Below are 14,433 nucleotides of genomic sequence, written 5' to 3'. Positions count from 1 at the left end.
ACTGGCCTATTACTTTTTTTGTGAAAAGAATTAAAATAATTTTACGAAAAAGTTCACTTGTTTATTTGTTTGTTGATTACCAGGGTATGGTCATTCAAACATTAAAAGTCATTAAAAACAGGCACACCCAAATCAATTTTACAAATATAAATAACACCAAATAAAAACACTAGCATATCAGACATAAGAGGTGACTTAAAATCAAGAGTAAGAGACGGATGGATGGAAAGAATTTCAGTGAGGAAATTCCTCCAGAGTTACCGCCGGGCACCTGAGCTCATTTAAAAACAGAAATCTGACTAATCCTAAAATGCTGAAAATAAGCTTTTGAATGAGAAAATATTAAAACCTGAAACTACTAGTCCTGTGACAAGAAATCAAGAGGTCCTGTTAGCACAGCACTACAATCATTCACTAGAACCTAATGTGCAACGTAAATCAGATGGCCTAACACTGATGCTTTTCTGCAGTGTTTTCAAGTCACATGTAGTGTAGGTTAGCCTCTCACACCACATCCATACCCAGCCCTCTGGCCACTGCAGCCAGGGCTCGGACTACGCCCGATTCAGCCCCTGGGTCCGCAGTGGCCTCCGGCTCTCCGTTCACCTCAGTCACCGTGTTGAGGACACAGTACACAGGAGCACCATCCTTGTCAGCTCTAGATTCAGCCTCAGCCAGGAGCTCAGGGCTAGACGACGAGGAAGAGGAGAGGTATGAGGAAGATTGCATGGGAGCATCGTTCACAGCCTCTACTTGCAATGCTGGCCTCTTAACTTGGCCACTCGATCCTGAGATCTTGCGTGGGGTGCGTTTTTCCGCCATGTTCTTTATTAGCTCTTCTGTAACTTCCACCGTCTCAAAGCGAACCATATTCAGCCTCAGGTATCCATCCTCATCCTCCTTATACCTGGTCATCAGAAGAGAAGGATGTACATTAAAAAGGACGTGTGTAAAATATGATCGACAGGCTGATGAAGAAAGCAAGAATCCAGTACCTAAAGCGAGAGTGTCCAGATGGCCATTTGAGCTGATGTTTCTTGCGCAGGTGGAGGGTAAGGGTGTAGCACCATGAGAAGTTCTTGTCACACAGATGACACTTATATCTCGACACCATGTTTCCCTGTTGGGAACAATTAAAACATATTACAACCACCTGCCAACGTGCTTAGAAACACCTACCTTGGCAGTCCATGTTGCCAGAACACAATGCCAGACAGTTGCACATATGCTAACAGAGAATGTCTGTTAGTTAATCCTCAAGCCCTTCAACAATGGTAAGTTTCCGACCTCAGAACCTCCCTTGGCTGCATATTTTGAGTGGTTGAAGGGATCTTTAAGCCTCTAACGGAAAAAAATCTCAATATCGACCACGACAGTGTCACTGCTTTACTGAAAATGGTCCACTGTACAAACAACATCTGGTCGACGGTCCTGTGGTCAGACACTTACCAATAATGAATGGAGCAGAGGGTGGCCGACAAACGGATAACAGATGGGATACAGTCTGTAATTGAACACTTGGACAGTTGACCGCTACGGTAGGTAGACCTCAGCGAGTGGTAAAGAGGGCAGGGAGTGAAAGTGCAAGATCGGTGGTTCTAATAAAGTGCATGAGGAGTGTAAAGTATGAACTTCTGCCAGTTTCATGAGGGGAAAAATGTTCAATGTCTCTAATCAAACGTGGGGGTGTGGCGCCCCCTGATGGCTGACCTCGTGCACTCTCTTGTAGTGCTGGTTCATAGTGTGAGCCATTCGAGAGGAGTATTCACAGCCTTCCACTGTGCAATGGTAGGCTGCTCCTTCGTTGTGGGTCTCCATGTGCTTCCTCAGATCATGCTGGTTCTTGAAGCTGGAAAGCAAGACACAAAAATAAAACAGCAGCCCAACTTATCGCACTTACACTCACTGAGCACTTAATTAGGAACCTAATGAGTAAACCTACTCTTTAATGTAATGAACTAAACAGACAATTGTGAGGAAGCAGTGCAAGACATGAAATCAGGCAGACCTGGGTCAGCAGCTCCAGGTAATGTTGATATCCACCATCAGAATGAGAGAAAAATGGAATTTTAAATGCCAGGCTGGTTTGAGTATTTCTAGATCGCCACTTCAGCTGATGTTTCTTTCGTAGATGAAGGGTAAGGGTGTCGCACTATGAGAGGTTTAAAAGGTTTTTTTACTTTATAGTGTGTAATATCTTACGGTCCTGGGTTACCATTCAGCTCCCAGCTCCTTTACAACTCTGCAGACAGATCACTTAGCGTGTGTACTTTAGAATTAGCATCCTCCTCGGGTTCTGAATGCACCGTTTAGAGCTAGTTTAAAACGACAAAGATATGAACATAGTTCTCTTGCTGGTAGAACAGAGCATTTCCACCATACGTTTGGTTTGTAACCAGGCTTTATTCAAGAGTAAAGACGAGCATGGACCAAAACGGCAGAAAACGGAGTTTAAATGCTCCTCTTTTAATCACAACAGTCTCTACAGTTACTCAGAATGGTCAAATAAAGAGAACACATCCAGTGAGCGGCAGTTCTGCAGACAGAAAGGCCTTGTTGATGAGAGAGGTCAACAGAGAATGGGCAGACTGGTTCAAGATGACAGGAAGGCTACAGTACCTCAGATAACCACTCCATTCAATTGTGGTGAGCGGAAAAGCATCTCAGAACGCACAACATTTCCAACCTTGATAGTACTGGGCTACAACAGCACAAGACTATGCCAGGTCTCATGTCTGTCAGTCAAGAAAAGACAGCTGAGGCTGCAGTTGGACACAGGCGCACCAAAACTGGACAGTTGAAAAACATAGCCCAGTCTGGTGAATCTTAACACCAGTGACTCAGACTGTGGTGCCAACAGCAGGAATTCATGGACCCAACCTGCCTTGTGTCAAAAGTCCAGACTGGTAAAGGTGGTGTAATGGGGTGGGGATTTTTCTTTTTTGGCACACTTTGAATAATTAATACTAATCACTCATTAATTAAATGTCACAGCTTGTCTGAGTATCGGTTCACATCATGTGCATCGCTTTACGTACACAACTTAGTCATCTTCTAACGGCTACTTCCAGTATGATGAAGCACCAAGTCACAAACCAAAAGTGGTCTCAAACTCAAAGGTTTCAAAAACATAACGATGAGTTTGGTATTCCTCAGTGGCTTTCACTGTCACCACATATTAATCCAACAGAACACCTTTGGGATGTGGTAGAACAATGTTTTCAACATCCTAAAGCTGTTTTGATAGCAAAAGGAGGCCAGACCCAGTATTGGTATAGTGTTCCTAATAAAGTGCTCAGTGGGTGGAGTATTTCAGAAGCGGAAGGTGTGGAAAAATGTGCTACCTGCTCTCACAGAAGTCACACGGGAAGGGCCGCTCGTCACAGTGACGAAACTTGATGTGGATCTTCAGGGTGGAAAGGGACGTGCAAGTCATGTCACAGAGTGGACACTTTATGTGATTCACTGTAAAAACACCACACAGATCAGTTTTAATTACAAAATGGAAATAAAGAAAAATAAGAAGTTCTCTCTACAGCGGTTTAACAGTGCATAGATAACGACTGCATCTGAGCTGAGAGTAAAAATGTTATGATGCTCTGAGAACTCACCGTGCTGTCGAACATGGTCTCTCAGCAATCTTTCGTTAGCAAAGCCCTTGTCACAATGGCCACACATCAGAGAATCTAATACATCAAGAGTAATAATAAAACACAGTTAATAACAAAGTTAACAAAAGACAGTTTTCAAAACATGCCTTTATATGGCTTTGTCGCCCCCATCTGGCAGGAATGGAAAATGAAGTAGAATACCCATGGTTTTAGGGCACAAATATATCAATATTTGTTGATTTTTTTAGACCCAATTTGTCTCATTTTAAAACTGCTCATCCGTCCAACCTTAACATACACCCATGTAAATCTATAGTCATCACGTAGGTAAAGAGAAATACACTGACCTTCAGGCTCTGCTTGTCTCTGAATGTGATCAAAGAATTTAGTGTTGCTGGAGAACATGCAGCCGCAGGTGGGACACGCCACCAGGCGCTCCTGAGTGTGGCTGCGCAGGTGCTCCCGCAGGCGATACTTTATCTTAAAGAACGCATCACAGCCTATAACACAGTAATTAAACACACACACACTTGACTAAGACACCTACAGGACAAAATTGCATGCATGATGAGATGATGGGAATTACATTGGTAATGACAGATAAATCTGGTACATTTCTAAACAACAGTGTACAAACATCAAGCCAGCTCTATAAGGGTTAGGTCCATACTAGACAATTTTAGCCCTGATTTTTGAGTTGTTTTTTACAGGTTGGAGGCATGGTGGTGTTTGCTCTGCTCTGGCTCGGATGCTATGTGTGAACTGCTGAAAGAAGAATCAGAGGGCCTGCTGAGTGATTGCCAATGCCTTGCAAGCCCCCAACAAAAATCTTACAGGTTGAATATCTGGGCCTGTCGGCGACTCAAAATCCAGTAGCGTAAAACATGTTGTGACTTGTGAGTTGGAAGTGCCGCGACTAGCTACTAGCACAAGACGCAGGGTGAGAAGAAACATCAAGCAGAGCTATGAGAAACGCTCCCTTGGGGGGAACAAACAATTACTCGTTTTTTGGAAACAATTTTGGAAGAAGTAAAAACTTCTCACGCATGACACTGCATCAGTTCTCTAGCAGACAGACCAACTGCAAGATTCCTTCTTCTTGTGTAAGATTGGCTGCATTCCAATTGCAAACTGTACACTAATACTACAGTGTATATCGTGGCTGTCCAATAAAAACATGCATCTCCAAAATGGTGACTTCACAGGAAAAGGCAAAAATGTTGATAGTCGATGCAAAATAAAAGTTTATTCCAAGTATTTTAGAGCATTTCTATTGGAAGCGTTGCTATGCTAACATCAGTCACTGCAAGTTCCCCTGCTGCCGTCGCCGCTGCACTTGTATCGCTGACTACATAACTTGCTGCCCACTCTGTCTCACAAGTTTGTGCTTGACAAGGCAGTGTAGCTGCTTGGTCTCTGTAACCAAATTATGAAGGCAACAATACCTCCTGACACTGCCAAGGTATCGACAGTTCACTGCTAGATCAGAGTTATTTGCTGTGTTGTCATTAACCTTTCACAATTAGCCTTTCAGCCCAATAAAACAGAAGGTTAGACGACTAAACTTCCATTCAGACATCACTGGGTGCCTTTCTGCTTCAGAATCCTGTCTGAGTAGACAGATTTTTCCCACATTTCAGACACAGCCATTTTCTACCATTAATGTCTAATAACTGTTGGACTTTATGGACCTTGCTTTGTGCCCTGGTGCACAGTCATGTTGGAACAGGAAGGGGTCATCTCCAAACTGTTCCCGCAAATTGACAACCATCTCTTGGTATGCTGAAAAATTAAAGAGTTCCCTTCGCTGGAACTAAGGGGCCGAACCCAACTACCCCACATCATAATCCCCCCTCCACCAAACTATACACTATATGCAGTCAGACAAGTACCGTTCTCCTGGCGACCCAGACTCAGAGAAGACGGAGTAAGGAATAGCATGGTTTGTCACTCCAGAGAACACGTCTTCCACTGCTCTAGACTCCAGTGGTGGCGTGCTTTACACCACTGCAGCCGACTCTTTGCATTGCATTTGGTTATGTAAGGCTTAGATGCAGCTGCTCGGCCATGGAAACCCATTCCATGAAGCTCTCTAAGCACCGTTATTGAGCTAATCTGAAGGCCAAATGAAGTTTGGAGGTCTGTAGTGATTGACCCTGCAGAAAGTTGGCGACCTCTGCACACAATGTGCCTCAGCATCCGCAAACCCCGCTCTGTCATTTTACATGGCTGAGTTGATGTCGTTCCCAATCGCTTCCACTTTGTTATAATACCACTGAACGTTTACTGCGGAATATTTAGTAGTAGGAAATTTCATGACTGGACTTGTTGCACAGGTGGCATCCTATCACACTACCACGCAGGAATTCACTAATGCTCCTGAGAGTGACCCATTCTTTCACAAATGTTTGTAGAAGCAGTCTGCAAGCCTAGGAGCTTGGTTCTATACACCTGTGGCCATGGAATTGATTGGAACACCTGAACTCAATGATCTGGATGGGTGAGTGAATACGTTTGGCAATATAGTATGTATTACATACTACATACTCAAAAACTCACTAGTATTACTAATTACATTGCAGTTGGGACGTGATTTGTGATCCCATATCACTGATCAGTTGTGTAGTGTGCAAACCTAAATGACTAAAAGATTTCTAAATAAAAAAAAAAAAAAATTGTGTGAATACGAGTAAAACGATCTGATGACTCTAAGTCATGTAGTGTGTACATGGCATAACTCAGAGAAGCCTAGAGCTGTTAGTCTCACATTGCCATACAGTACTCACATAATTACACATAATTACAGTTCAATTGCATTCAATTAACACCTCATATCAATAGGTTCTCCTGTGATGTTGATTAAAGGTTCAGAATCACCACTTTCTAAATGTCTCTGCTTATCCTAAATATAGAAAACTTACAACATGCCTTTGACACTGCTAGTGATGAACCCTTCTAAGTGTTTGAAAGAATCCTTTTACCTTTCCAGCTGCAGAAGAGGGCCTGCTGTTGGTCAGGAAGTGGCTGCAGCTCTGTGCAGTGTGCATGCATGTCAACATGTCGGTAGAACCACTCTGGATTATTAAACGAGCTCTGGAACAAAAGGTAGAAAAAATAACTGCTTAGCTTCCGAAGGATGATCCAATGATGATTCTATAATGTGATACATTTTGTTATCATGATTAATAGGAGTGGGTGATATGGTAAAATATTATATCGCCATATTTAAAGAAAGTTTCACTAAATACCACATTTATCACAACATTCAAAAAAAAAAAAAAAATCAAAAACACTGGATCTAACTAAACAGGACTCATTAAACTCCTTGTAATAGAACATGCAGGCCTTTAAGCACTAAAAGCATAGAAAAGCATGTTGTTGTTATCTCAAGGACTTAGGACTCAACAAGGACTCAACAGCCTATTGCCCACCTCTAACAATAAAAATGACAGTGCGGAATTGTCATTTAAACATCATTTTAATTACATTTTTTTATGACTTTAGGTTTTTCGGTCTCTAAAATGCTTCAGTTCAAACAAAAAACTACAAACTGCTCCATGAGATCAGCCACTTCTAACTCCAATCTGGTCGGATCTGTGTCAGTCCAGGTTTAAGGCTGGTTCATACCTAGTGCCATAGCGCAGAACCAGTCTCATTTTCCAATGGTCATACCTCTTGCGCCACAGACACAGGTGGCCGCATATTTTGACGCTGTTTTGTCCGCAATAACGTCACATTGGCCTCACGCCCGCAGTAGGTATGCCTTTATTAACCATTAGTAGAAAAGCTGTGTAAATCTGTTGTTCTTGTAGCTGCTAAATGTAAAAGTGATATAATCATGTGCCTTCTACATTAGAACTTCCAGTGAACATGTGACCAAGAGAAAAGGTTAAGGCTCGAATCTGGGCTTAAACATTGATTGACATTGCCAGTGTGTGTGTGTTTATGTGCTATGGTCATGACTGATAGAACCCATATCTAATTACTCTATTCAGCCATTGTTCAAGTACATTTCTCAATGTACTTATGGCATAAATGGCATAAACACATCACATACACTTTGACAAGGAGTTTAAATAAATAAATACCCCACTGCACTGCTGCCTATTAAGATAAAGTTCTTGTTTAAACATACAGTTGTGCACCTAATATGTAAACAGTTGTAAAAGGAAGTAAAAGGAAGTCTGTGCATCTGAAGAGGCTCATACTAACATCACAGTGTTCCCACTGACACACAAATCCTTCAGAGATGTCTGTGACTAGGTTGTTGCTGTGGAGTTCCTGAGTGCAGCTGGGCAGCTCCGGATGCGACTGCAGAAGCTGAGTCCCGATGAACTTCAGTTTGCTGTGGAAGATGTGGAAGTGCGCATGGGCAACAAGCTCATTTGGACTGCCCATAGCCAGAAACTCACAGCCCTGCCACAGACACGGGTAGTCATCTGAAGGAGAGGGAGAGGAAAAAAAAAAAGTCACAAAGCTAATAATCTTCATAAAACTTCATTAGAGCAATTTCATAATCACAACGAATACACTGAAGGAACCTGGAACTGTGGGAGTTAGGGGCAGGAGATATGATGATACTAGAGGTGGGCGATATTGACAAATGACAATATTTTATCGTATTGTAAAGAATTCTGTTATATGATGGACAATACACTTTTCTGAGCATTTCGTGGAGATCAACAGTGGTAAAGAACACCTGCCAACTGCATGTTTCATTACAAAGACTGGAAGTCCTGGAAGAAGCACAAAACATTTGAAATAAAAATCACTAATACTACGTATGGGAGAGAATTGGGATAGCAATTTCTATTACATCTGATGCCAATATGTGTACCATAATCACTCAACCCTAGATGATACACTGTTCTCTTGATGGGTTCGGCTACAGTAGGCTGAGTATATGATGAGTACATTTAATTCAGTAAATCCTAAATGAGTCAGACATGGACCAATTCTAAAAAGCTTGTATAGAGTAGAAATCATTGTTCTATAACTGCATAAAAACTGCATAGTATGAATTGGACTGGGTTTTACTGATCAATTATTCAATTTGATGAATATTTTATTGTTAAAGCTGAAGTATCTCCATCCAAATCAGTTTGAGAACCCTTAGATAGTATGTGAAAAGTATTGCTGGGTGAAATGACCTCAAATCTATATCACAAATATTGGACCTCAATTATGATTTATGAACGATTATATAAGCTACTCGAGTTGGCTCTGCGTTCTCGGGGGCAGTGGTGGCTCAGCAGTTAGAGCACCAGGCTATTGATGACAGGGTTGTGGGTTCAATACCTGTGCTCAGCAAGCTGCCACTGTCGGGCTTCACCCTCACTGCCCATCGCTCCATTGTCACCGTGTGTGTTTGGTCACTAGTGGATTCACTGTACTGATGTGGAAGCCAAATTTCATCTGTGTCCAATACTAATGGTTAATATGGTTGTCTTGATGACTTGGACAGGATGGGGTCATCAAGTCATGTACATGAACTCGCACACAGTACTATAAACATCATGGTCGAGATTTCGTCAGTAAGAGGCTCTGAATGTCAGTCAGTTACCAATAACTGCTCAGCCCTAGTGCACCATGCTTCTTTTGCTTCATCCAGACATGGCGCCACTAGCTGGTGGTGTTGAAATGCACTCACCAAGCTCCTCCATCGTATCTCCATCACCAAGATGCTCCTTCAAATGTTCAGACATGTGATCACTAAGCTCCTCCATGCTTTCTCCCTTAAAGGTGCAAGATGCCCACTCACATGCGACCACCATGTCGGAGAGTTTCTTTCTCTTTGCCATTTGTTCTGTGAAAAAAGGCACAAAGCAGAAACTCACTGGACATTCAGCTAGATCACATTAATGTTGTTAGCTAAGTGTCTGAGCTTCATTCCACATGAATCACACTAGAGGAACTTTGTATTTTACAGACAAGCCAGCACTTACTACAAACAACACGATCATCCTCGGGGTTTAAGTGTCTCTGTACTTCTAGATCTAAGAAGTAGTGCTAACATTAGACCAGGGTTACATTCACAACACAGCTAGCTAGTCAGTCAGTCAGCTAGCCTGGCCAGAGCCGGACAGAAACCGTTCAGACAGTCAGAGACAGACAGAAAACAGCAGACAAGACTCCAGACTAGTGTCTCCACTAAGAAAGCGTTAGGGATTTAATTACTTACACGTTAATAAACACACAGACAGGACAGAACAGGGCAGGACAGGGCAGGGCGCAGACGGGCAGTGTTAGCTAGAGACAGTGCAGTTGAGTGCTAACAGGCTAACAGCAGCTCTCTCTCAGATCTATCTCAGTCTGTCGTTTCTGAAGCTCGTAGCGAAGGAAAAACTGCACTTCCTTTAAATCACGGCGTTTCGTCCACACTTTAACTACTGGACACGAAGGAGTTTCTGCTAAAACTGACCTCCACACACAGACACAGCTGTCACCTCTCTCTCTCTCAAACTGCAGGCAGACTCGCAGCTACGCGGGATCATTTGTTTTTGACTGGAGCACCAGAAAAACAAAATAAAAGTCCCACTAGGAGTTAACTCTAAATACATATACACATTTAAAAAAACGTTTAATCCAAGTGTGCAGACCTTCTGAGCATTAAAAAATTATGAAAAAAATATTAAATGAATTGTTTTGACTACTATTAAATACCGTTAGCATTATACGCAGCATTAAAACGATATATATGTAATTCTATTAATTACACAATTTATTCTAGCTAGATAAATTAATCTAAACCAACTTTGCCATTAAAAGTCAAATATTTCTGCATTAATAATAAAGCATTATTTATGTGTTTATGTAAGAGAGGCTAAAACATGGGTTTAAAAAATACATGGAAACAAAAAAAATAAAGAAAAAGTTAAGGGAAGTAAACACAACCTCTGCAGCATACTATTTAACAAAAATTATAACATAAAAACAGAAGAAAAATAAACAGATAATCGTGGCAATCTGTACAAAAGCAAAGCCATCTTTCAGCAGAATTCACAGCTTCCAAATTGGAATTTTGGAAAATGTTCAGATTGTGTTTCTTGAGGTGTATTATTGGTGAATTTTGAGGTACGTTCGGAATAATTGTCCTTGTGTCATCTTTAGCTTATGGACTGACCGTGCCTCATTTGTTTCCTGGATTGTCTGATTGTCTATGTTTCCTGTGCCACTGGCTGCCATACAGCCCAAAAACATGAGATCCACCCCATACTTAATAGTTGGCAAGGTATTCTTCTCATCAAATGCTGCTTCTTTTCTTTTTCCAAACACACCTTCTGTGATTTTGGTCAACGATTTCCACTTCAACTTTATTTTAAATTAGTTCACAGCACTTTCTAAAATGCCTGCATGATCTGGATGTAGTTTTCTTTGCCTTTCTGATCTGAGAGTTTTCTTGGTCTTCCAGATTTGGCCATGACCCGACGGTTCCTCTTAACTGCTACTTCTTAATGACATTTTGGACAGTGGAAATTGAAAAGCTCCAGGTGCTTTGATATTTTATTACAGCCTTTTCTGCTTTATAGCATCAATTCCCTTCATTTTCAGACCGTCGTCCACCTTTTTAGAGGTGCTCATGGTTCTTGAGTCATAACACAAGGTTTAAAGACTTTATTATTCTCTGGAATTGTCTTCAGCAGACAGTTTGTAACGGCCTAACTACTCCTAATGGGTTCATTAGTTAAGGTCTGAGACTGTATAAGCCCAAAGGGTGCCTACACTTTTACCCATTTCATATAATTAGCTTTTTAATAGTTTAGAGGTGTTTAATAGTTTTCTGTTCACTTCAATCCAAAAATCAAACAGACATGACGAACCTGTACCTTATTAACGACACAAAAATGAAGAGTTGCAATATTTAAACTGACCACAAGAGGTAGCAATTTTCAACACAATGACCTCAGTTATTACCCAGATATATAATAATAATAATAATAATACGAGTTTAGGAGGAGACTTTCAGTGAATAAATATTCACTTATATAAATTATGAATATTCACTTCATTTCGTAGTGCAGTCAACGTTAATGCGTAAACGGACACGACTAATCTGCCCGTTTTAACGTGTTAACCTTTATCTAACGAAAATGAATAATCTTACCAGGTTTGGCCCCAGTTTCTCTATTAAAGCTTCTGTTTGAGCTTCGTCGTGTTTGATGCTAAAATGCTCAAAACTACACTGAGATATAATAAATAAATAAATAAATTAAAAATCGGATTCTATTTATTTGCCCCCCCCCCCCAAAAAAATAAAAAATAAAATAAAATAAAATAAATAAAGGACGTGCTAGCTAACATTTTATTTGTTTTAATTATAATTATTAACGTGATTAACACCATTAAAATAAAAAGAAAATGATCTTCCTCAATATTCCTCAACATTTATTCAGATTTGATACTTTAATATACTTGTTTAATGCAGATAAAAATGCTACTCACTTGTATTTATTATTTCAGTTTTTAAAATCTCCTTCCGTGCATGGATTCGTATAAAAAAAATATAAATAAAATAAAAAACCCTGCCAGCAGAGCACAGTGCCCAGATATGATTTAATTATTCATTGAATTTGGTAGGGATGAATGAGTCTGCTGGAGCGAGCACTCTCTTGTCTCTAACAGCGCGTTCATTCACCCGCCCTAGTGAAGCTCCACAGAGCACTCCGCTCCTCCTTCTCTCAATATGAAGGGTTTCAAGTACCTTTTAGGGTTTTTTTTTTTTTTTTTTTTTTTTTTTTTGGAAATGCACAAAGAGCATTTCTGTCTAATCATCTAATACAGCTATGGGTCTCGTTTCGCTGCCATTTCTCGCTTAAATCTCGAGGCTCACTCTTTCCTAGTAAGATCCGTGCAGGCAGAAAGCAATAATAATTGTATAAGTGAGGACAAATCAGAGGATTGCGGACCAAAGCGCTCTAAATGTTATTTTAACACAGTCAAAGCGTGCCTACTTCGATGAATATTTGATGCCTGGATTAAAAATTTACACCAGAAAAAGGCCTGTGTCCCGTTAGCATCAGGCCATGTGAGGAGGTACTTAGCAGGAAGCTACAGATAGTGTTTCATGCAGATTGTGTAATACACTGCTCTTCCGTCTTATATACCAACAGGCCCAAATCAGAGTCTAGATAGTCATGCTCTTTGAAGAGCCTGTGATCTACATTTTCATCACATTTCCCTTTCTCTCAAGCTCATTTAAATCATTTGTGTGGGTTTATGTACTAAAAGTGTCATGATTCATTTGTATATGACCATTCTCCAACCTCTTGTTATCCCTTAAGCGAACAGTGTGACACAAAGGGTTATTTGGTTTTTTCTGGTATTCCAAGTCCAACAAGTCCAAAAGTCACACTGTATGGAGGTTCTTTAATTCTTAAAGCAGTATTATGCGAGAATTAGCATATTCTTGCTCCTGGGCTCCCCCTACAGTTGGGAAATGTAAGTCGCACTTTGAGGCACCCTTCTGAAGGACATGCTCACATGCATTTCTGGACAAGCTGAGACAGGTAGAATAATATTACAGCATTAACAACATACAGCAAATACGACTCTAGTTATGCAGCGCTCCTGCAAACGTTGTCCTGCTAGCTTCTCCAAAGTTACACAGTGCAGTTAGCAGTGTGCTGAGCCTGGAGTTGCACTATAGAGGAGATGCATGTGATGACACCAGTTGCGGATTCACTGTAGCCACACCCACAAAGTGGTGTGCAAAATGATAGTGTTCAGTGTGAATGCCGCTAAAACATGAAAACGAGAAAGAGCTGTTGTGCGACTGACTGTTCAAACAGATTTAGCAGGAATTGAGAGCTCTCCTTTTACAGACTGTTGAAAGCTAAAGAGAAGAGAAACTAATGGATTGCTGCAATTCACAGAAATGACTGGAATCCAGGCCCCAAAAGGTGTGGGAGCTCACTGAGTGGTGACGTCACGCTCTGAAAACAGGTAGGGGAAAAAAAACAAGACCACTGTAGCTGCCAATTTAGCAACATGCTAAGTTAAAAAAAGGGAAAGCTAGCAAACCTGGATCAAGCAGTTTACTAAACGAGCCTGAAAACAGTGGAAAACACTGCTAAGATCATTCACAGACCTTGTGTATTCAAACCTATATGGACAGATGTCAGGAACCTTGGGTAATATTAACACAAAATCTACACATAAATGTGCCTGAAAACAGCCCATAACACTCCTAAGACCATTCACTCGACTTTGTCCTCTCAAAGATGAGGCTTTGTCCTCTAAACGAGTGTGATTTAAGCCTCGATTAGCTTAATGTCTCTGGCTATACATCAACGTCCATGGACCATTGGTTCTTTGGTAATTTGGATGGATCGCTGTCAAGTCGAACTGCCTTGAACTTGGGAGCCAACAGTGCTTCCTCTATACAATAGTGCACAAAACAGAAGCCTTGAAGCTATGCAGAATCCTTCTGGCCAAAACTCTGGACTGCATCGTTTGCTCTGAGGCCTTCACCCTAACTGCACAGAGCGGGCCAGCGGTGGTGCAGAGTAAAGCTAAATATCATCTGTTCTGATTGGCAGCATTGAGACAGAGCGAGTGAGTGACAGACGTAGTAAGAGAGAGTGACAGGTCCCTCTTTTTGCCCAGTGGACAAAGTGTTCTATGCAGGCGAAATTAACAGTCAACCGCTCTCATTCGTTGTGCATCAGTTCAGTTTAGTGTCCTGCAGCTTCTTGTTTGCATTTTTGCAGGGTGGGCTGTCTGCGTATGGACTGTCTGGACATCAATAAAAAAAAAAAAAAGCAAGTACATTTCGGCTGTCCATTAATTTGTCCCAATAAAGTTAACAAGAACACACAAGAAG

The 14,433-nt window shown here is 41.1% G+C and overlaps 1 protein-coding gene across 2 annotated transcripts; it reads right to left on the bottom strand.

The window, feature by feature from the left end:
- Positions 1-59: 59 nt before the first annotated feature.
- On the bottom strand, positions 60-10,084 carry LOC140565344 (histone H4 transcription factor). 2 transcript variants are annotated; one of them, XM_072691219.1, is made up of 10 exons: positions 10,033-10,084; positions 9,262-9,417; positions 7,824-8,050; positions 6,593-6,704; positions 3,959-4,111; positions 3,612-3,686; positions 3,345-3,465; positions 1,711-1,849; positions 996-1,120; positions 60-907 (listed from the first exon to the last, which is right to left on the bottom strand). In XM_072691219.1, exons 2-10 carry the CDS (start codon positions 9,410-9,412, stop codon positions 505-507), a joined length of 1,506 nt encoding a protein of 501 aa, XP_072547320.1. In that variant the 5' UTR covers positions 9,413-9,417; positions 10,033-10,084; the 3' UTR covers positions 60-504. The 2 variants fall into 2 exon arrangements, with proteins under 2 accessions (XP_072547320.1, XP_072547321.1); XM_072691220.1 differs by having other exon boundaries at positions 9,793-10,075.
- Between the last annotated feature and the right edge of the window lie 4,349 nt (positions 10,085-14,433).

Source organism: Salminus brasiliensis, chromosome 11 (assembly GCF_030463535.1).
Source record: "Salminus brasiliensis chromosome 11, fSalBra1.hap2, whole genome shotgun sequence".
NCBI lineage: Eukaryota > Metazoa > Chordata > Actinopteri > Characiformes > Bryconidae > Salminus > Salminus brasiliensis.
Note: the sequence above shows the minus strand (reverse complement) of the source record. Positions and strands in the feature narration are given on the sequence as shown.